The 24,536-nt window shown below is 41.6% G+C and overlaps 1 protein-coding gene across 1 annotated transcript in view; it reads left to right on the plus strand.

Annotated features, from left to right (window-relative positions):
• DOCK2 (dedicator of cytokinesis 2) overlaps positions 1-24,536 on the plus strand; it is a 669,066-nt gene that overhangs the window by 527,085 nt on the left and 117,445 nt on the right. Inside the window, exon 30 of the mRNA XM_007939749.2 lies at positions 11,825-11,903. Coding sequence (XP_007937940.2) covers positions 11,825-11,903 — 79 coding nt within the window. The remainder of the gene's footprint in view (positions 1-11,824; positions 11,904-24,536) is intronic.

Below are 24,536 nucleotides of genomic sequence, written 5' to 3' on the forward strand. Positions count from 1 at the left end.
CAGAAAACATAGAGACCAGAGGCAGCACAGAGATTTGAACTTAAAACTGCCTCGGTTCTAATGGTGCCTCCATCATTTACTAGTCATTTGACCTTGGGGTGGACTCAGTTTTTCTCACCATAAAATAGGCCTAAAATAATAATATCTATGACAGAAGATTTTGGGGGGACATAAATGAAATAATATGTATAAGGCACTCCATAAATGTTAGCTATTTTTTAATTTTTACATCCCTATGGTCTAGGAGATGAGCCCCTCATATTGAAAAGCACTCAAAGTACAACTGGGAAAGAGCTGCCTCCTCAAAGTAGAGTCAATCTTAATGACATAGACGGAGTAAATCTTTCTGGACCTTCATTTGCTGATATGGTACTCAAAATGGGAAGAAACAGCTGCAAAGATTAATAATTGGAACATGGAACACATGAAGGATGAATCTATGAAAATGTGAAATTGTGAAAAATGAAATGGAATGCGTAAAGGTCGATATCCTAGGCATTAGTGACCTGAAATGGAGTGGTAGTGGACATTTTGAATCAATCATATGGTGTACTTTGCTGGGAATGACAAATTGAAGAGGAATGATGCTGCATTCACCATTGAAAAGAACAGTTCAAGATCTATCCTGAAGTACAATGGCGTCAGTGGTAGTATAACAGCACATGATAGAATTTTGCAGACTAACAACTTACTCACTGCAAATACCTATTTCAACAACATAAAAGTCTACAATGTATTGGACCTCACCAATGAAATACACAGAAATCAAATCAATTTTATCTGTGGAAAGAGATGATGGAGAAACTCAATATCATCAGTCCAAACAAGGGCAGGAGCTGACTGTGGAACAGACCATCAGTTGCTCATAGGCAAGTTAAAGGTGAAGCTGAAGAAAATTAAAACTCTCCACGAGAGCCAAAATATGACCTTGAATATGTCCCACCCAAATTAGACACCATCTAAATAATAAAATTAATGCACTGAGCACCAGTGACTAAAGACCAGATGAACTATGGGATAGTGGCTTAGTGCCTAAGGCACTAACTAAGGACTGCTAACCAGAAGGTTGGCGGTTCAAACCTACCAGGCACTCCTGGGAAGGAAGATTAGGCAACCTATTTCTGTAGTGATTCTGCCTCAGAAACCCAAGGAGGGGTTGCTATGAGTCAGATCCAACTTGATGGCAGTGAGTTTGGTTTTGGTTTAGATCAAGAGCATCACACATGAAGAAAACAAACAATCATTTAAAAGACAGGAATGGAAAGAAAGACCAAAATGGATGTCAGAGGAAACTCTGAAACTTGTTCTTTAAAGGAGAGTAGCTAAAGCAAAAGGAAGACATGATGAAATAAAAGCTTAACAGAAGACTTTAAAGGTCTGCTAGAGAAGACAAAGTAAAGTATTATAACGAAGTGTGTAAAGACCTGGAATTAGAAAACCAGAAAGGAAGAATATGCTCAGCATTTCTCAAGCTGAAAGAATTGAAAAAATTCAAACCTTGAATTGCAAAATTGAAGGATTCTATGGGAAAAAATTTGAACAATGCAGGAAGCATCAAAAGAAGAGTCTTGGGTTTGTCCAACTCATAGCAACACCAGTTGGATTTCAAAGGCTGTAAATCTTTATGGAAGCAGACTGCCTCATCTTTCTTCTGCAGAGTGGCTGGTGGGCTTGAGCCACAGACCTTTTGGTTAGCAGCCAAATGGCTCACCCACTACAACACCAGAGCTCCTTGAGATAATACTAGACCTTGAGATACAGCATTGACAAAGGTAGACAAAATACAACCCAGGTTTGCATCTTCTGTGAAATATTATAAATATTCCCAGACCATGTTGTTTTTGTTAGGTCACTGTACCAAAAAGAATTGGATGACACTGGACCGTTTTAGGAGGTAGCATATGATCAAGAACCAATGATAATGAAGGAAAAATTCAAAGCTGCACTGAAGGAATTGGTGAAAAACAACACTTCAGGAATTGAGGGAATACCCATTGACATGTTTCAGCAAATGGATGCAGTGCTGGAGGCCCTTGCCTATTTAAGCCAGGAAATTTAGAAGACAACTACCTGGCCAACCGACTGGAAGAGATTGATATTTGTGCCCATTCCGAAGGAAGGTGATCCAACAGAATGTGGAAATTATTGAACAATGCCATTAATATCACATGCAAGTAAAGTTTTGCTGAAGATTAATTAAAAAACATTTGTAGAAGTATATTGACAGGGAACTGCCAAAAATGTAAGCTGGTTCCAGAAGACATAGAATGAGGGGTATTGTTGCTGATGTCAGATGGATCTTAGCTAAAAGCAAAGAATACTAGAAATATGTTTACCTGTGTTTTATTGAGTTTGCAAAGTCATTCGACTGTATGAATCTTAACAAATTATGGATAACATTGTGGAGGATAGGAATTCCACAAAACTTAATTGTGCTCATGAGGAACCTGCACATAGACCAAGAGGCAGTCAGTCGTTCAAACAGAACAAAGGAATAGTGCAATGGTTTAAAATCAGGAAGGGTGTGATTCAGGGCTGTATCCTTTCACCATATTTATTCAATCTGTATGCTGAGCAAAAAATCTGCGGAGCTGGGCTATATGAAGAAGAATGCAACATCAAGATTGGAGGAAGACTCATTAACAACCTGTGATATGCAGATTACACACCTTGCTTGCTGACAGTGAAGAGGACTTGAAGCACTTACTGAGAAGATGAAAGTAAACAATCTTCAGTATGAATTACACCTCAACATAAAAAAGACAAAAATCTTCACAACTGGACCAATAAGCATCATTGTGATGAATGGAAAAAAGATTGAAGTTGTCAAAGATTTCCTTTTACTTAGATCCACAATCAACACTCATGGAAGCAGCAGTCAGGAGATCAGATCTCATATTGCACTGGACAAACCTGCTGAGAAATACCTATTTAAAATGTTGAAGAGCAAAGATGTCATTTTGAAGACTTAGATGCACCTAACCCAAGCCATGGAATTTTCAATTGCCTCATATGCATGTAGACACAGGAATAAGGAAGGCTGAAGAAGAATTGATGCCTTTGGATTGTGGTCTTGGCCAAAAACACTGAAAATATCATGGGCTGACAGAAGAACAAACAAATCTGGGCTGGAAGAATGAAGCTGGAATGTTCCTTGGAACCGAGAATGGCCAGACTTCCTCTCATCTACTTTGGTCATGTTGTCAGAAGGGGCTGGTCCCTGGAGAAGGATATCATGTTTGGTAAGGTGGAGGGTCAGACAGAAAGGGGAAGAACCTCAATGAGATGGATTGACACAGTGGCTGCAATAGTGGGCTCAACAATAGCAAGGATTATAAAGATGGTGCAGTGCCGGGTCGTATTTTGTACTGTTGTACATAGAGTCACTATGAGTTGGAACCGACTCAATGTCACCTAACAAAAACAACATGGTCTGGGAATATTTATAATATTTCACAGAAGATGCAAACCTGGGCTGTATTTTGTCTACCTTTGTCAGTGCTATATCTCAAGGTCTAGTATTATCTCAGGGAGCTCTGGTGTTGTAGTGGGTGAGCCATTTGGCTGCTAACCAAAAGGTATGTGGCTCAAGCCCACCAGCCACTCTGCAGAAGAAAGATGAGGCAGTCTGCTTCCATAAAGATTTACAGCCTTTGAAATCCAACTGGTGTCACTATGAGTTGGAATCAACTCGATGGAAGTGAGTTTGAGTATTGTATCAGGCACATAGTGGGGTCATAGTAGCTAACACTACTTCCCCTTTCTCTGATCTACCTTAATTAGTAGATGGTTGTACTGGAGTTGACTGCAACTTATGTGAAACAAAACAAAACACAGCCACTTCTGTGTTATCCTCCTGTGTCATCACCAGCATGTTTGAATCCATTGTTGCAGCTTTTGTGCCAGTCCAACCCACTGAGGGTCTCCCATACCCTCATGGTTCCCCTACCTCAGCAAATACAGTGTCTTCCTCCAGAGATGGGTTTCTCTTGATGATGTCTCTAAAGCCAGTGGTTCAGGCAATGTTCTGTATTATCAATTAACATTTCCATTGGTTAATTTCCAGAAGTAGATTCCCAGATCTTTCTTTCTAGCTTGTCTTAGTCTACAAGCTTCACTGAAATCTGTCCATCATGAGTGACCCTACAGGTATTTGAAACACTAGTGACATAGCTTCCAGCCTCATAGCAACATGCAAGCAAACACATGTGCAACAAACTGACAGATGGTGATGGAACTTAATTACTAGTGACTCCTGTTTGCAGGCCCCACCTCCTCCAATCTAACATTGCGCAGAGGAAGGCCTCTTCATGGTTTCTTTAGCCAGCATAGCACACCTAGTCCTGACATCTGGCTTGCGGCAGGATTCCAGATCCCACGAGCCTGCTGCATCCTGTCTGGAATCTTGAATTACATGGAACGTGTCAGTGGGCACCTGGGGCCTAGCCATGGCCCTGATGCTAAGCTGGAATCTGCTGATTCACTCTAACGTCTTGGGTGTGGAGCATTTGTGTGTTGTGAGGGAAGCAGCATAAAGGTTCTGGAAGAATGGAATTCTCAAGGCCACAAGGGAAGAGTTAAGAACTCTCTTTCCCTCGCCAGCTATTTTGTTTCCATCTTCCAGTTTTGACCAGTGGAATCAACTATATCCCATGACCCCACAAGGGAAAGAAAATGGTATTTAGAGGGTCCCTCTCCCTCCCTTGGTGATTCTCACCCAAAAGGGAATGCCCACCTGCTATTTCCTCTTTCATTCACTTTGTGCAGCCTAAGACATGTGTGGGTGCTGTATGGTCACATCTTGGAGTATTAGCAGCTCTGGATCTTCTTGCTGCAGATCTAAGAGGGGGCTAGGCATTTAATAACTCTAACAACAGTGAATGGAGGCAGTGTTGGTTACCTTCCATGTGGGAGATCCAGATTTAATTCCCAGCCTGTGCATCTCACATGCACCCATCTGTCAGTAGAGGCTTGTGTGTTCCTATGATGCTGAACAAGTTAGCAGAGCTTCCAGACTAAGACGGTCTAGAAAGAAAGGCCTGTAGATCTACTTTGAACATCCTAAAACAAACCAAACCCACTGCCATCAAGTCACTTCTGACACAAAGCAACCCTACAGGACAGAGTAGAACTGCCCTATAGGGTTTCCAAGGCTTTAAATCTTTACAGAAGCAGATTGTCTCATCTTTCCCCTACGGAGCAGCTGGTGGGGTTGAACTACTGACCTCTTGATTAGCAGCCAAATGCTTTAACCACCATGCCACCAGAGCTCCTTTAGTGTGAATATCAGCCAGTTAAAACCCTATGGATCACAACAGTCTGATCCACAACCAATCATGAGGATGACCCAAGAATGGACAGTGTTTGGTTCTATTGTGTGAAGGGTCATCATGAGTCAGGATGACTCAACTGCATCTAGCAGCTGATGTATAATGAGGATGTGTCTATGTGCTGGGCCTTGGACTTCACCTGCTGTGTCTTGTTTAATCTTCACACACAGCTCATTTTACTGATGGGGATGTTGAGATTCACATAGGTCAAACAAGGTCATGGCACTAAAGAGTGATTAGGTAGAAATATGACCCCTGCAGATGTCTGTGTGAGGTTTTCATGCTGGCACATGTGGTGTCTTTGGGCTAACTAGGAGGCAACTTATAGACACTCCTAACTGCCTCAGCTAATAAGGATCTGATTTGCAATGTGAGGGCAAACAGGAAATGGAGGATCAGAGCAAGTGATATGCAGAACAGTTTTCAGGATGCAACCTGGGTTTGGTGCCTCCTTCTGCCCCCTTCTCCCTCTTCCTGGCAGCTGACTTCTCTGTTCCCTACCCTCTTGCACACAGATTCTGCTTCCTCATAGACTCATCTGCTCATGGCTTCTACCCAGGGCCATTCCTCTTTGTGTTCTCTCTGCTTCTGGCCCCCTGCTGGTCCATTGCATTCTCTCTGGTTGTCTTGCTTTGGACTGCCTAAAAGGATTTGATCTCTACGACCTGGACATGGGTGCTCCCATTGGGCAGAACTCTTGCCTAATGAAGATGGTTCATAAAGAACTGTATGACTCATGTGCTGGCCCTGGACCCAGTTAGTTGGCTGTGGTCAAGGCAGCAGGATGGTAATGGAACAAAGTAAGAAGGGGCTCTGTGCATTGTGGGCATGCATAGGAACATGTCAGTGCCAACAGACCATGGCAGTCTGATCTTCAAAGGAGCCAGTATATCTTTCTGATTCATTGCAAAGGCTTTAGAGAAAATCAAACTTGAGATTGGGCCTGAAATCTGACACTTATTAGTGTCACTGTGGGAATGCGAGGAAATTGACTTTTCCAATGCTCGATCATTTGTTAAATGGGTATAACAATAATAACTACTACCCCAATTTGTAAAATTAAGTGAAATAATGTCTGTAGAGCACTTAGTACAAGGCATACAAATGATAACTATTGATGTTTCCATCATTGTGGTTATTAATAAAATGAGCTCATAGTTTGCATTGAAGAGAATTATAGACATTTCCTTGTGTACAGTAGTTAAGTATCTAGATCCTAAAAGCAGGGTACTACTGTTTAAATTCTTGTTCTGCATGTACTAGCTGTCTCATTGGGAAAGTTACCTAAAGTCACATTTCTACAATGAAAGCAGTTTCTAGCTCACAGATTTATTATGAGAATTTAGGAAGAAAGAAAAGAATCCATGTAAAGAAAGCACTTATCCGAGAGCCTAGCACATAGTTAGACCTTGATAATTCTGGCTATGACTTTTGTGATTTCTTCTGAAGCCTGCTAAACATTACAGATGTGATACAGAAGGTGTTAGGTGGAGATTTGATAATAAACATTGTTTTCAACATTATGAGTTCATTGTCAATGACAGTGACAGAAAGAGTTGAGTGTGTGTTCATTCCAGTTCACTTCATCATGTTATCTTTAGGCTTTAACCACAGTTATTAAAAGAAATAGAAGAAGAAAAAGAAAAAGAAGAATGGAAGGAAGGAAAATGGAGGGGGGAGGCCTATATTTCCAAACTCAGACCCAAAGATTAGTAATATTTTGATTCCCAGAGTATAGCTATGGGAGAATCTAGAGAATGTGGAACTTTGGTTTACTTTCCCCATATCCTACCTGCGGTGAATTCCCATCATCAGCACAGGATCTGACCAATCCTTGGCCATTGGACTTGCCTTTAAGAACCAGAGACAAGTTTAGACTGACAACCAAAATAATGACTGGTATTGAGATTGCTGATAGCTTTGTTGCCACTAACAATGTGTAAAACCCTTCATTTTTGTATCATAGTAGAGATTCTGAGATGTTTGTACATAATATGACAGCACTCAATGCATTTCCATCTGGAGAATCAGATAACTAATCCTCAAGAAAAAAAAAAAAAGATATATTTTTTTAAAAGGCAGATTAGCAAAACCAAAGAAATCTCACTTTGTGATAGCCTGATAGGGTGGCGGATTTGGTGAGATTTTTATTTCTGCCTTTGTGTGGTCTGCCTGCTTCAAAACAGGTTGCTGGCTGTTCTTTGTCGTCTATCTGTCCATTTTGCTGTCAGCTCCTGTACTTGCCTCTTGAAGCAGAATGAAGTAATCCAAAGGTCTGAACCAGCCATAGCTACCATGTTACTGTTGTCACCCTGTGTTGTCCCCTTGTGTCAGCCACTGTCATCACACGCAACATGCATTTGCCCATTAAACTCTGTAGCAACCCTACAAAAGGGGCTATATTACTGCTCTTTCACAAGTGAAAAAACTGAGACATCAAAGGCAGGTGTTCATGTGTCTCAAATCTGCACAACTGGAAAGTGGCAAAGCTGGAAATCATATCCAATTTTGTGCATGTATGTCCAAATTCTGTGCTCCCAATACTAGGAAGCACTGCCTTCTTTGTTCAAAATACACTTAAGTGTTTAATGAACACTTGCTCCAGCACTCCTAACAGGCAATGCCCAATGAAGCAGAGGCCATAAGTGGCCTGCCTACACTCTTAAAAAACCAGTTGCCATCAAGTCAACTCTGACTCATGGTGGCCCCATGTATGTTGGAATAGTAATGTTACTTCTCCAGAGGGTTTTTAATGGCTGAGTTTTTTGAAGTATATTACCAGACTTTTCTTATTAGGTGTCTCTAGGTGGACTTGAACCTCCAACTATTTAGTTAGCAGCCAAACACCTATATAACTTGCATCACCAAGGGACTCCCTCTATACCTTAGCCCACCCAAAGGAGACCTGCAATTTCAGTGGACATTTCACGTGCATCCTGAGGGCTTCCTACCTCTGTCTTCCTCTTGCCCTTTCCTGGCTGCAGGATTGAACAAGGCCTACCTACACTGCAGGCCAGAAGTATTAGACATTTAATGTCCAGAGAAGCAAGTTTCAAACAGTGAGGGGCTGAAGCTAGTGGATAAACAGTCTACCTTCCTTACCTCTGAGGTGCAGATGTTTTCTACATAGTCTCTCAGAGGTTTCTAAGCAGACTTTAGCCAGCAGTAGCCTACTCACCAACACTTCCTTTATTGATTCCCATCCTATCTTAGGTAGTAGGGCCAATAGCCATTTTCTGTAGACCAGCCACTCCATAAACAAATAGTTATTGCTAATCAAAAGTGATAGACAGGGGTATGGGCTAAGATCAGACCTCTGCCCTCTAAGATTTTACACACACACACACACACACACACACACACACGGGCGTGCGCACATACACACGCAATGTAGTTGAACACATGGCAGTTAGGAAGCTATTGTGGTCCAGGAGTGAAATGATGGTGACTTGTGTCAGGTGGATGGTGGTGGCTGCTCCTTATCTTCTGCCTGTCCATTTTGGAGTGATGAAAAGTAGTCAAATTCTGATTATATTTGAATGCAGAGCTAATAGAATTGGCTGTCAATCCAGGTATTAGATGTAGAAGGAGAGAAAAGTCAAGGATAATACCAATTTTGTTTTTGTTTGTTTATTTCCCCTCAGCAATGGGAAAAATGGATTTGTCCTTCCCTGAAATGGGAAGACTACAGAAAGTTCTGCTGAGGGAAGTGGTATTAAAAAACCCAGTTGCTGTCAAGGCAATTATGACTCATGGTGACTTCATCTGTGTCAGAGTAGAACTGTGCCCCATAAGGTTTTCTTTTGTATGTAATTTTTTATTTTATTATTTTTTAAATTTTGTAGTGTTCCCTTACCTCCCCTCCCACCCCTGGTAACCAACAAAGAAAGTTTCCTTCCATATATAAACCTTTCCTTGACTTTTTACAATAATGAACTAATACAGTATTTGTCCTTCTGTGGTTGACTTGTTTCACTCAGCATAATGTGCCCCATAAGGTTTTCAATGATTGATATTTTGGAAGCAGATTAACAGGCCTTCTCCTGAGGTACTTCTGAATGGATGCAAACCTCCAACCTTTGGGTTAGCACCTGAACATTAAACGTTTATACCACACTTAGTATTTGACATCTTAAGTTTGGGGTGCCTATTAGTCATCTAACTGAGGTTGTACAGAGCTGGACTACAAGCCTGGAATTCAGGGGAGAGGTCAGGGATAGAGATATAAATCTAGGAGTAAAAAGTATGTAAATGGGAGAATAGATGAGATCATGGAGGGAGCTTCTGATCCCAAGGGAGGTACAGTCCAGTGGTGGAGACAGATGTTACTGAGTCACACAAATGAATCGTGCTAGACTATAATGAATACTGGAAGGGAAATTGCAATGAGTATTCTTTGAGGTACACAAAAGTACAGCAGACTCTGCCCTAAAGAAGCTAACAATCCCCAAAAAGCAAATATCCTGCATTCAAATCACTAGAATGTAAAGTATAGGAGCAAGAGAAGTACAGTAACCAACCTCAAAGATTGATAGGTGGCAGAAATCCCTTAAGGCCAGGGAGAGTGGTTAAAGACTTCATGAAGGAGGACACTTTTGATCTGAGCCATGACGGATAGGCAGAATTTTGACCCTTCAAGATTATGTCAAGTCAGATCCGACTCAGTGACTCTTCCAAGGCAGTATCACTACGGAAGTAGATTGCCCAATCTTCCTTCCGAGGAGTGGCTGGTGGGTTTGAACCACTACCCTTCTGGTTAGCAGTCCAATGCCTTAAGCACTACACCACCACAGCTCCTAGAGATGAGAAGAAGCAGAATATTCTATACAAAGAAAGAGCGTGACCAAACACTCAGGAAACAACTAGAAGCTTAGGGTAATAGAGCAATGAGTCTGGAAAGAAAGGTTGGGGGTCTATTAGGTCCCTAGTGTTGCTTGATGTAAGAGTAATACTATAAATGGTTGGCTTTAACGAATGGATATTTATTGTCTCACACTTCTGGAGGCTAAGGGTATATAAATTAGGCCGTGTTGATTTCTTCCTTGTTGGTAGTCTTGGGTGTTCCTTGGTTTGTAGATGATTCTCACTTTGCCTGTGTGTTCATGTCTCTGTGTCTAAACTGTCCTTTTTATAACTAAGAAGTGAATAGATTTAGGATACACCTTACATTGGTATGACCTCATTAGCATAACAAAGAAAACTATTTCCAAATGGATTATATGAGCAGGTATAGGGATTAGGATTCCAACACATATTTTAGGGGACATAGTTTAATCCATAACAAGGTCCAGGCATGGGGAGCATTGACTGTCAAGTGAAAGAGTTTGGATTTACCCTGTGGGCAGTAGGGAGCCACAAGTAGGTGGTAGACATGACTGGAGCTGTCCCTCAGGGTAAAGTGCTCTTGAGATTGAAAGGGCAAAAGATAGGAGGGTTCAAGAGCAATTAGTAGGGTTTGGCAGTGAGGATAGAGACAGAGACAGATAGGATGACATTTAAGGAGAAACGCAACTTGACAACAGGTCCCAAAATGTTAAATGTGCATAATATTTGACCAGTATTACTCCAAGGAGAAGGAACTCTGGTGGCATAGTGGGTAAAGTATTCGGCTGCTAACCAAAAGGTCAACAGTTCAAACCCACCAGCTCCTTCATGGGAGGAGGATAAGCAAGTTTACTTCCATAAAGATTTATAACCTTGGAAATCCAATGGGGGAGTTTTACTCCTAAAGGGCCATTATGAGTCAGAATCGACTTGATGTCAGTGGGTTTACTCCAAGGAGCAAAGTGGAGATGAGAAAACTGATGTACAAGAAAAGGGTCATCATTGGAGCATTGTTTACAACAGAAGAAGCTGAGAGACTACATACAAATCCATCAATAAGAAACCAGTTAAATACACTAATCTATCCACACAGTGGAATGCTCTTCAGTGATTAAAAAGGATGATGTATATCTATGTGCATTGGCATGAAAGGAACACCACAATTTATTGTTGAGTAAAAAAGGCAAGCTGTGAAACAGCATTTATTGTACAATCTCATTTATCAAAATAATATACTTAAAATATCATTCGTGTTAACACATCCAGGGAGACCTTTGAAATTATGTTCATCACAATGTTGATGACAGTTTTCTCTAGACGATAGACGATAAGGTCTGTTATTTAGTGTTTGTTTTGGGGAGGGGATTTCTCTTTATATCCCTCTGGGTGGTGTGAATTTTCTGCTATAAGTTTGTAAGATTTAAAAAGATAATAATACAATATACATTTTCAAAAAGACACTGGCAGTTCTAGAGTTCTTGCAAGGCAAACATGGCCCCAGGCCTAGATGTATAAACAGGTGTTAATCTGGGTCAACTGGCCTTCTAAATCAACATTTGGACTTTGAGCCCCTCCCTGAGGGAGAATGGAGGGATTTTGGTCTGGAGCAGGGAAGGGGGTGCCTGAGAGAGCATGCAAAAATGGCCTGGTGACCTTCTTCCTTCTTCCAGGGTCTTCCTGAGAGCTATCAACAAGTTCGCAGAAACCATGAACCAGAAGTTTCTGGAACACACGAACTTTGAGTTCCAGGTGAGTGTCAGGCACCAGAGCTGCTCTTGGGGTCCACCCTAGAGCTCACACAAGGTATCCTAGTGTCTCTGCAGTTCACAGAAAGGGGCGTGGGTGGGAGAGAATTACCCAAGACCTGGTAGCAGGCCCTCAATTAAATAGTCATTAATCAAACAGCAAAGCAACCCTGGTGCCACAGTGGCGAAGCGCTCAGCTGCTAATTGAAAGTTGGCAGTCAAACCCACCATGGGAGAAAGATACGGCAGTCTGCTTCCCTAAAGATTACAGCCTTGGAAACCCTATGGGGCAGTTATACTCTGTCCTATAGGGTGACTGTGAGCCAGAACTGATTCAGTGGCAGTGGGTTTGGGATTTTTGTTTGTTTTAACTGAACAGTATATGCAAATGTGACTACTTAATGGATCTTAGGCTATAGAGGAGACATGTACTTATTCACTGTCAGAGTGAGTGCCACCTTTAAGAAATATATCATATTTTCTTACTTTTGTATTCACTGGAGCCTAGAAACACAGCCACTCTTCGACACTGAAAAATGATTTACAATAAAACTTCCAAGCACAGCTCTGCAGCTTCCTAATTCCCCCAAAAGTCATTTTTAGTGTTCAGCCAAGACTTGAGGCCTTGGTGAGATTTCCCTCATAGACACAGTTTCCATCAAGTCAATTCCAACTAATGGCAACCCTCTGTGGGGCACAGTAGAACTATGCTCCATAGAGTTTTCAATAGCTGATTTTTCAGAACTAGATTTCTGGGCCTTTCTTTGCAAGGCATTTCTAGGTGGACATTAACCTCCAACTTTTGGTTAACAACCAGACAAGTTAACCGTTTGCATCATCTCAGAACTCCTCTGTGAGATTCCAAAACTAAGCCAAACTCACTGCCATCTAGTCGATTGTGACTCACAGCAACCCCCATTGGGTTTCCAAGATTGTAAAACTTTACAGAAGTAGATGGTCTCATCTTCCTCCTGTGGAGCAGCCAGGTTTGAACCACTGACCTTCTGGTTAGCAGCCAAATGCCTTACCCACTATGAGATTAGGGGGCCTAAAAGCATGTCCCTGAGGTGTGTAGAATGACACTTCTGCATAAAGTCCAAGACAAAGAAGAATTAGCTCCTTAAAGCCTCATGGCAAAGTCTATATTGCTATCGCTGGCTGCATTAGTGAGTGAGAAGGCTTCATAAGGGCCCTCCAGGGAAGTCACAGGTTCCTAGGGTATCTTGTACTGTGAATTTCAGGAATATAAGTTACTGAGCCCAGTGAACCAAGGCCAAGGTGCTGTCCACCTGCTTGTCCAAAGTGCTTGTTTCTACCTGGGATTTTACCTCTGGCCAGCTGAGCAACCTCAGGCAAGGCCTGGACTGTATCTGTGCCTCAGCTGACTAATCTGTAAAATGCTCACACCTGCTCTTTATAATTCATAGCACTTTTCCAGAACTGGAGGGTGCCAAGGTACTTGCTGGGACACTTCACTTCTAAGGTCCCACCAGTTTTCATTCAAGTGCTTCCTCCTCAAAGAGACCTTCCTTACTCCTCTCTGAGGTTCCCCCATTCATACCACAGTCATTTTGAATCACATTTAGCTTTCTGTAGTCTCTTCATAAGAAACTCTGGTGGCACAAGGCCTAAGGCATTTGGCTGGTAACTGGAAAGCTGGCAGTTCAAACCTACCAGCCACTCCAAGGAAGGAATATGGGGCAACCTACTTCTGTAAATATCTACCACCTCAGAAAACCCATGGGGATCATTATGACTCTGAAAGGATTCAATGGCAGTGAGTTTGGTTTTTTGGTTTTAGTGTCTTCATAACATTAAATACTATTTGAAATCATCTTACTGGGCTACATACATGCTTTCTCCAGGAGGACGTAAGCTTTGTGTGTGCAAAGGCCTTGTGCTCATGGGGACTCTGGGTTCTGTGCTTGGCACATAACAGGGTTCCTTGGGGAGGTGCTGTCTGGGCTGAGGCCTGAGAGCCACCTAGTTGGAAAGCACCAGCCTGCAAGTATTCCTTAACCTGAAGTAATGAACGTTATCTTTGAGCAACATTCTCTCACACTACCTTGCATTCACATCAGGCAACTGAACTGTAATAAGAATGATGATGAAAGGAGTAAGTGCCATTTACTGATGGCATAGAGTCACTATGACTCAATGGCAGTGTTTTTTTGTTTGTTTGTTTGTTTTCCTATGTGCCAGATCTTATGTGAAGTACTTTATGGACATTATCTTTCTTAATCTTTCCAACTACCCTCAAAGTAGTTGCCTTTACTATTACAATTACTGGAAGTCCCTGGGTAGTGCAAGTGGTTAATGCACTTGGCAGCTAACCAAAAGGTTGGAGTTTTGAGTCTACCCAGAACCACCTGGGAAGAAAGACCTGGAAATCTACTTCTGAAAATATCAGCATTGATAACTCCATGGAGTCCAGTTCTACTCTGACACCCATGGGGTCACCATAAGTTGCAATTGACTCCACAGCAGCTAATTTTTATATATTACTATCACCAGGAGCTCTGGTGGTATAGTGCCTAAGGCACTTGACTGCTAACCAGAAGGTTGGTGGTTCAAACCCACCATCCACTCCTTGAAAGGAAAACTGGGCAATCTACTTCCATAAAGATTCTGGAGCTCTGATGGTATAGTGCCTAAGGCATTTGACTGCTAACCAGAAGGTTGGTAGTTCAAATCCACCAGCCACTCCTTGAAAGGAAGACTGGGCAATCTACTTCCGTAGAGATACTACCTCAGAAACCTAAGGAGGGGTTGCTGTGAGTTGGATCCGACTCAATAGTGGTGAGTTATCACTATTTTCCCATTACTATTATGATTTCTGCATATAAGATACAGGAACTAAGACTCAGAGGCATTGAGTAGATAAAGTGAAGTCACACAGCGTGTCAGTAAAGAGTTAGGACTAGCACCTAATGGTGGCTGATGCCAAAGCACACATGGCTAACCATAACCACACACTCTGTATGGGAGTTTCACCATCACATTGGCTGAACTGCAGCTAGGGTTTGGGTTAGAATTTCTCCTGACATTATAAATCCTTGATATGGGAAATCAAATAAACAAACAAACAAAGAAACATGTCCCTTAGGCTGTTTTCAATCAGGAGACTGATTCCTTTCCAAATGTGGACCAGATGCTTGCAGGTTTTGGTTACAGGGGTGTTCAAGGAAGTTAACAAAGCCATTGCTTTTTGGAGGGACAGCTTGGAACAACACATTTAGGGGCCAGCAGCAAGGCAGTATTGGAGCCATAAAACTGCAAGCTGGTTTATTCATCTCTTTGCGTGGGTGTTGGCAGTCATAGGCTGTGATGTGCTTTCTCGGCTCCTGCTTTCCTCCATGGCCTTAGGGGGGCACTTTACAAGCTCAGTTCAGGTTCAGTCCTTCGTGCCATTCTTTTAGGCATTAGCCTGTTTTCCTGAAAGAAAACCTGAAGCTGAAAGTTTCCCAGAGAAGTAGGGGTTTCATACCTGGACGCTTTGTATTTACCAGCTGTGTGACCTCAGGCAAATTACTTCACCTCTTTGTGCCAGGGTTTCCTCATCATTAAATTAGGATACTAATCTTACCTATGTCATTGGATTGCTATAAGGAATAAGTGAACAAATTCACGTAAAGCACTTAGAATAATGCCAGAAACACAATAGCCATTAAGCAAAGTTTAGTTCTAATTATAACTATCCTAACTGCTGCTGTTATTAGTGTTATCATCCTCATGACCCTAAATGTATCAGGGCTGGGAACTTATAGATCAGTTTCTGAAAAACAGGACAGTCAGGAGGCATCTTTTTTGTCACCACAACATTGCCTAGGGCTGTCACACCCACAAGATTCTGTAAAACGGCAAAGTGGCCAGCATAACAAAATAAGTCTTTTTTTTCTAATGAGGCTTCCACAGATATTTATTCAAAAGCACCCAACCACAGGATCATTTTTCAACCTTATCTGTGTTCTCCTACCTTTTCCTCACCCCATGCGCGAATAGATTTGTTCTCTGTACCCTGCCTGGAACACGCCTTGTTTCCTTCTTATGGTTTCATTAATTATGCATTTAATATCAGCAGGAACAGCATCCATCACTGAATGCTGCTGGCCTTGGCAGCTGCTGTCCAGAGGAGGAGTGGGTGCAATGAGATTATCCCTAATGTCTTTTCTGCAACAGTGGTTTTGTGATTCAAAGGGCAAAAAGCAAGAAGATCTGTGTATGCCATTCTGTAGGTGACAAGACCTGGGAATTACAAAAATGGTGTTTTCTGCCTTGGGGTTCAAGTGATTTGCATTCCTGAGCCCTATTCAGGATGCTGGGCCTTGGTATTTGGCTACCATTTGCATGATCAGAGAAGAGCAAGAGCACATTTTCAGTTCAGGTCAGCAAGGATTTTTGTTAACTAACAATTCTTGTAGGTCCAGATTAGAACATGCTTTGGAGGACATCAGAAGCAAAGGAGAACCCTGCCCCTGCCCCTGCCTTCAAGGATCTTGGGGGCTTGCTGATCTATTGTGTTGTGTGCTGTGCAGCTCATTCCAACACACTTAAAGCTCCCACACACACACCAAAAACCCATTGCCTTTGAGTCAATTCCAACTCATAATATCCCCATAGGATAGAGTAGAACCTGCCCCATTTGGTTTCCTAGGCTGCAGTCTTTATGGAAGCAGACTGCCACATCTCTCTCTTGCAGAGCAGCTGGTAGATTTGAACCTCCAACCTTTCAGTTAGCAGCTGAGCGTTTAACCATTTCATTACCAGGGCTCTTGATAGAAGGCTGTAAATTCATCTTCTAGCATCCAAGCCTCACACACTATGAAATTAATATTGAAGAAGGCAACTAACATTTATTAGGTGTCTACTTAGGTTACTTTACTACTCCTCACAGGATCTATTAGGTTAGGATATACTCATTTTTATTGGTGAATAAACTGAGCTTCAGTCAAGCCATCGATTTTTCTGTTAAGAGTCACCTAACTGCTGAGCCACCTGATGTGCAGCCACCGCCTACCTGTCAATGGAGGCTCATGTGTTGCAATGTGGCTGAATAGATTTCAGCAGATCTTCCAGACTAAGATAGATTAGGAATAAAAGCCTGGCAAGTGACTTCTGAAAATCAGCCGGTGAAAACCCTACGGATCATAGTGGTCCAATCTGCAGCTGATCTTGGGGACGGTGCAGGAGCAGGCAGCATTTTGTTCAGTGTATGGGGTTGCCATGAGTCAGGCCCCACTAGATGACAGCTAACAACAACAACTACTACTTAGTGGACACTCCTAGGCATCAACCCCAGACCTGTCTGAAAAGCCCAAGCTCTTTCCACAGTTCTACACTATCTCTTCAAAACAGGATATGATTGGATTCTAAGAGATAGCTCCTGCTACCAAAGCACTCTGAGCCCTTGGTAGTTGTTAGTGGCATTGGGATAGAGAGCTCTGAGATGGAGGTTCCAATTGACAGAAAGATTAGAGCTTCCATGTTGGAAACTATGTTTGGCTCTGAAATCAGTGGTTACACTTTGGAAGTACTGATTGGCTTTGGGAAAATGGTTTCTGCCTTAGGCAGCTCCCTGGTGGTCCTGAGGTCACCTCTCTACTCTGGTATCTCCAACTGGCTCTGGGTGTGGTAGTTCCAGCCTAGGTCTTGAGGCATTTTTGGATGATCTTCTGGGCAACAGACCATCTTGGAATCATTTTTGAGCCTGAATTGGAGACCCAGTAAGATGAAAAATTCCCAGAATATTCCCATAATGAGGGCAGCCTTGGTCTTTATAATAGAGGATGTAGTTAGGGACTGCAAAAAAGCGTGAGAGGTGCACACACAGAGGGAGTGGTCATGGAAGGCCCAAGGAACCCCATAGTGCCCTCCAGAGAGAGGCTTGTGGTGGGCCAATTCCACAGGCAGAAAGACAGACATTTGCTTGAGGCTGTGTCCTTGGACCTGCCCTCTTCAGCTTAAGGCCCCAGATCATGTCAGGCTTTATGTTCATAACCTGAGTCCATAGCTAGAATCTCCCATTCCTGGAATCATCAACAGCATCTCTCAAGGGCTACAGCTGCTCTGCCTTTGCACCCCAGGGAAGGGCCTACTGACTGCATTTCAGCTACACTGTGTGCTGTTTTTTTTTAATTGGAATTTGGGATAAATAATAATTTGAAGCCATTGAGAAAGAAATCTTATAGTATTTAATATCCTTGCTCTTTCTACTGTAAATACTGAGATATCAGATGAACCAGTGGAAATCATAACCAACAGCAAAGACTAAAGGAAGCTGACAAAGGAAAAGAAAAGCAATTTTAGAGAATGAGGTAGTTAAGAACACAAGTTCTAGAGTAAGATAGACTTGGATGCAAATACAAGCTCTGCCATTTGATATTCATGTGACCTTGGGCAAGTTTATTTGACTTTTCTGGGGCTCAATTTCTTGATCTCTAAAATGGGGGCTCATCTTTCCACCTGAGAAGCTCATCTTCCAACACTATATCAGACAATGATTTACTGCTGTTCATAAGGTTTTCAGTGGCCAGTTTTTTCAGAAGTAGACCAGGCCACATCCTTCTTCCTAGTCTGTCTTAGTCTGGAAGTGCCACTGAAACCCAACCACCATGGGTAGCCCTGCTGGTATTTGAAATACCAATGGCATAGCTTCCAACATCACAGCAGCCCACAAGCTACAAAAATATGTCAAATGAACAGACGAATGGTGGTAAAATGGGGAGAATAATGACACTACAAAGCTCTTTCTTGAGAAGATTTAACAAGAATGCATGCAGAGAGCTTGGCTCATTGATGAATTCATTCAATTAATATTTACTGAGCTTTTGCTGTGTGTGTATTCATAATGCTTGTTGTTGTTGTTGGTGGTGGTGGTGTTGTGGCTGTGGAGTTGATTCCAACTCATAATGACCCTATCAGACAGACTAGAACTGCCCCAAAGATTTCCTAGGCTGAAGTCTTTGTGGAAGGAGATCACCAGTTCTTTTCTTCTATGGAGCTGCTGGTGTGTTCTAACCACCAATATTTTGGTTAGCAGTCTAGCACTTAATCATTGTGCCCCCAGGGCTCCTTTTCATGATACTAGACACTAGATTTATAACAGTGGACAAAATGATGAGGTCCTTGACCCAGCAATTCTACTCCTAGGGATATACCCAAAAGCCTTGAAACTAGAGACTCAAAGTCCCTGTACAGCAATGTTCACTGCAGCACTATTCACAATAGCCAAAAGGTTGAAACAACCTAAATGCCCATCAGAAGATGAACAGATAAACAAAATGTGATACATCCAGTAGAATATTACTCAGCTGGAAAGAGAAATAAGTCCTGAAACATGCTATGACATGGATGAACCTTGTAAACATTACAGTGAGTGAAATATATGATCCTACTTACATAAAATAGTCATATAGAAGCCAAAATTTGTTAGTGGTTCCCAGGGTGATGGTGGGGGAAAAGAGTCATTACTTAGGGTGCACAGAGTTTCCATTAATGGTAGTGATGGTTGCACATGATGATTGTAAAACCTAGTGCATTGGCAAATGTTTTGTTTTATGTGTATATATATATATATATATATATATATATATATATATATATAAGCTCTGGTAGCGTAGTGCCTAAGGCACTTGACTGCTAACCAGAAGGCTAGTGGTTCAAACCCACCAGTCACTCCTCAGAAGGAAGGTTGGGCAATCTACTTCCGTAGTGATACTGCCTCGAAAACCCAAGGAGGGGTTGCTATGAGTCGGGTCCAACTCAACGTCATGTAACATATATGTGTAAGATAATATCTGCAAATATGCCTTATAAATAATAAACATCATATACAAATAAGGATAAAAGAAAGGTGAGATTCTTACCTGCATAGTGTTCACATCCAGGACAGGAAGCAGAAAATAATTTTATTTAGTATATGTCATATACACTGTGAACAGCATGCAGTGAAGGTGAATAATAGGGAGATCTCCTTTAGTCTGGGCTAACTGAGAAGTCTTCCCAAGAAAGTGATGTTTGAGCTGAGATTACAGGACTGAGTAGAAGTTAACTAATACCCTCTGCCATTGAGTTGATTCTGACTCGTAATGACCCCCACTGGGTTTGCAAGGTTGTAAATCTTTATGGAAGTAGATTGCCATATCTTCCTCCCATGGAGCAGCTGGTAGGTTTGAACCACTGACCTTCTGGTTAGCAGCCAAATGCCTTCCCCACTATGACATGAGAGCTCCTTATAGGAGTTAACTAGGCAGTGATTTTCTCATTTAGTTCTTGAGGTGAGGAAACTGAGGCTTTGGGAGATAGATAACTTGCCCATGATAATGGAGTTGGTAATTGGATAGGAACCTTGGAAGGCAATGCTGTACGATTTAAAATGCAAACAATGACAAACAAACAAGCAACAAAACCTGCATATACCCTGTGACTTCACATTTCTAACTCTAGGAATGTAGACTGCAAATACGGTCTCTAATGCATAAAGATGTATAAACAAAAATGTTGATTACAGCACTGGTGGTAGAAGAAAAAAGAAAAAAATAAAGCTGTAGTCAAGCTAAATAGGGAATTGGTTAAAATTAAAGTGTATCCTTAGAGCCAGATACCACGCAGTGATAAACAAGAATGGAACAGATCTGTATATGCTAATATGGAAACACTGGCAAGATAAGTTGGTAAGAGAAAAAAGCCAAGTACTGCAGACTATTAAAAAAAAAAAAAAAAGCTATCTATACATATATTTGTTTATGCATAAAAATTTTCTAGAATGATGTCCAGGAAATTGTTAACAGTATTTTCCTCTGGGAAATTAGACTAGGGTTGAAGGTAGGATAGAAAATAAGTTTTTTTATTATATAATCTTTTCTACCATCTATTTTTTAAAAACACATGTGTGTATTACTTTCATAAGTTTTTTGAAAGTTAATTAACTAAATTCTCATTACACCCATGAACAGTGTAACTTTGAGGGGTCATTTAATCTCTCTATGTACATCTATAAAATAAGGAAGTTGGACCAGATGACCCTTAAATTCCTTCCAGCTCTAATTCTCTAGTGTCCTGTGATTTCAGAATCATGAAGTTCCTAATTGGATATCTTCCCACTTCTTCCCCAGGAAAAGAGACCTGTTGTGTGTGTGTGTGTGTGTGTGTGTGTGTGTGTTTTCTTTTAGTTTTATTTTTTAATGTGATAAATATACGTGTAACAAATCATTTGCCATTTCTGCATTCTTCACATGTGTAATTCATTGCTATTGTTATTGTTGGGTGCTGTCAAGTCAATTTTTGACTCATAGCAACCCCATGTGACTGAGTAGAAGTGCTGCATAAGATTTTCTGGGGCATAATCTTCACAGAAGCAGTTTACCAGGTCTTTTTCCTGCAGAGCTGGGTGGGTTTGATCCACCAACCTCTTGATTGGCAGCTGAGCACTTAACCACTGTGTCACCAGGGCTTAGTTATGTTTATCATGTTGTTCAACCATTACCATTATCCATTTCCAAAATTTCCCATCACCCTTCACAGAAGCTCAGTGTCCGCTAAGTAGTGAGTCCCTCTTTCCTCCACCCTCTTTTGTACTTTGACATGTTATCAGGAGGGATCAGTCCCTGGAGAAGGGTATCATGCTTGGTAAAATAGAGGTCAGCAGAAAACAGGAAGACTCTCAGAAGAAAACAAGAAGACCCTCAACAAGATGGAGTAACACAATGGTCGCAACAGTGAGCTCAAGCGTAGCAATGATTGTGAGGATGGTGCAGGATTGGGCAGTATTTAGTTCTGTAGTACAGAGGGTCGCTATGAGTCAGAAACAACTTGATGCACCTAATAACAACAAAAGTAACCACTAATAAACTTTGGTTTCTATATATTTTTCTATCCTAGATATTTCATATACGTGGGATCATACAATATTTGCATTTTATCAAAGCCCCCATAGCTTCCTTTAGTCAGCTAAACTAGGTAGGCACTTAGTTGGAATGCCACCTGGAAGTTTGGGACAGGGAGGAAAGAAAAATCAAGAGCCTTCTGAAACATCTGAAGAATATCTCTAACAACATACCAAACAATCAATATTTTTCTAGAGACCAGCTGTATTCAAGCCATTGTTGAATATAACACTAACCAAACCAAACCAAACTCACTGCCATTGAGTTGGATCCAATTCAAAGCGACCCCTCCATAGTATCACTATGGAAGTAGATTGCCCAGTCTTCCTTCCGAGGAGTAGCTGGTGGGTTTGAACCACCAGCCTTCTGGTTAGCGTCAAATGCCTAAGTTACTACACCACCTTAGGTATACATAGAAATGGAAGATAGGATCCTTGTACTTGTAGATCTTACATTGGAGAAGACACAGCATATACTCTACAACCAGTGCAGTAACTGCCAACACCACCACTACTGTTTACTGAGAGTGCCAGGCACCATGGTAGACACCTTCATGGTTATTTCATCTAGCATTTCCAGCAACTCATTATGATAGGTACTATTGTTTTTCCCACTTTAAAATTGAGGAAAATGAGGACCAGAAAATTCAAGTAACTAGTCAAAGGCAGCCCAGCTAGTAAGTGGTACAACTGGTATTCAAGCCCTGCTCTTTAAGATGCCAGAGCTTGGGCTGCTAACCACTGGACTGTTCCATCATGGAACATTAAGGGAAGCACAAGGCCAGGTGTGGAACAGTTGGCTGAAATCTGTGTTTGCACATAAGTGCTACTGAAATTAGGAAGGTATTGAGAAGACCTGATGTGGTCTGGAATCTAGAATGGCTTTATGAATGAATGGATCTTGAACTGAACCTTGATGAAAGAGTAGGACTTAGGTGCTTCAAATGTGAGAAACACTGTCAACAAAGCCAAAGAGGCCAAACTCCTCATGTAGAGTCTGAACAAACAAGGTCGTCTTGAATGTGGCATACAGTATTTGGTTGAAGGTTGTATGAGGCCTTAGAGAAAGAAAGAAAAAAAAAAAAAAACACTGCCGTCAAGTTGGTCTTGACTCATAGTGACCCCTCTTGGGTTTCTGAGGCAGTATCTCTACAGAAGTAGATTGCTCAGTCTTCCTTCTGAGGAGTGGCTGGTGGGTTTGAACCACCAGCTTTATTTATTCCTGATCTTCGGTAATAAGACTCAAAGAAGTTTCCGTGTAGAGGCATTGCAAGTGTCCAACAGTGTTTAGTTGTGGCTCATCTCTTAGGGCATTGCATAGAGCCAACAACCATGATAGCTTGCCTTCAGATCCAAAAGTCATACCTCTATAGCCCCAGGGCAGAGAAGGGAGGCCTGTCAGTGATGGGCTTAGGGGTGCCGTTTCTGATCCACTAAAGATGAGACGCAGCTATGGCCTCATGGTCCACAAAGACCTTTTAGGAAGGAAGCCAAAAGAAAAACAGGTCCACTTCTAAGTATTCACTCAAGAGAATTGAAAAGACAAAGACTTATGCATGAATGTTCCTAGAAATCTTAGTTATAATAGCCAAAAAGTGGAAACAACTCCAATGTCCATCCACTGCTAAATGAATAAATAAAATGTGGTACATCCATAAAATGGAATCAGATACAGCCGTAAAAGGAATGAAGTGCTGATTATGCTACAATGTGGATGAACCTTGACAACATTGTTCTAAGTCAAAGAAACCAGTTACAAAGGCTACATATTGTATGAGTCCATATATATGAACTACCCAGAATAGGCAAATGGGTACAGGGTTATTTTAAGGGGTAGCGAAAATGTTCTGGAATTAAATAGTGATGATGGTTGCTAAACCTTGTGAGCATTCTAAAAACCAATAAATTGTACACGTCAAATGGATGAATTTTCTGATATGTGAATTATATCCCAATCAAAAAATAAATAAATAAAATAAAGACATTCAAGATAAGGGTGACATAGGGAAGACATTTTGAAGGACAAAGTCAGGATACGATTAGCAAGAGCTCAATTGGATTATCTGACATAATAGCAATTCAACCTACTTTGTCAGGTGTCTATTTCCTTTGAATGCAGATTATTCTTATGCAACCCTCTAAAATCAGAAAATTTTCACCATATAAGCAATCCTTTCCATGTCATGTGGCCATGGTCTTTGTCCCCTGGCATTGTGACTTCCTATCCAGGTCTTCAATGAGAAAGGGTGTGCACTCGGCACAACCACACTGAAGTAGTACATTTCAGTGTCAGGCTCCAGAGACCTTGCTATGTCACGGGGGTGCATGGAGATTAATATGGCTTGTGACACCATGAGGAAAAGCACCATAAATGGACAGGATGCCTGAGCTGTGTAATTGGACAAGCAAGGTTACTGGGAAAATCAAGGGAAAGGAGAAGGCAACATATTTTAAGACAGAGTAGATTGTAGGCTTGTCCTGTGGACTGTTGGGTGAATTAGAGACGACTTCCAGATTTGGGAAAATTGTTGTGTCTCTGTCCTACCCTATCCCTCATCAGCCTGTAATTCCAGGGCAGATGAGCCAGCTCATCAGGCACCCAGCTGGGGTAGGTTATTTGCCTTTCCAAAAACAAAATCAAAGGAAAACAAAACAACAGCCCTGAAATCTCCTTCCCTCCTAGATCCCGTTATCAGAGAGGGGATGTGGTTAGCGTTTAGAGAAATCCCTTCCATTGGCCTCGATTTGGCTTGA

Source organism: Orycteropus afer, unplaced genomic scaffold (genome assembly GCF_000298275.1).
Source record: "Orycteropus afer afer isolate SDZICR_OR568_19922 unplaced genomic scaffold, OryAfe1.0 scaffold00062, whole genome shotgun sequence".
Taxonomy (NCBI): Eukaryota; Metazoa; Chordata; class Mammalia; order Tubulidentata; family Orycteropodidae; genus Orycteropus; species Orycteropus afer.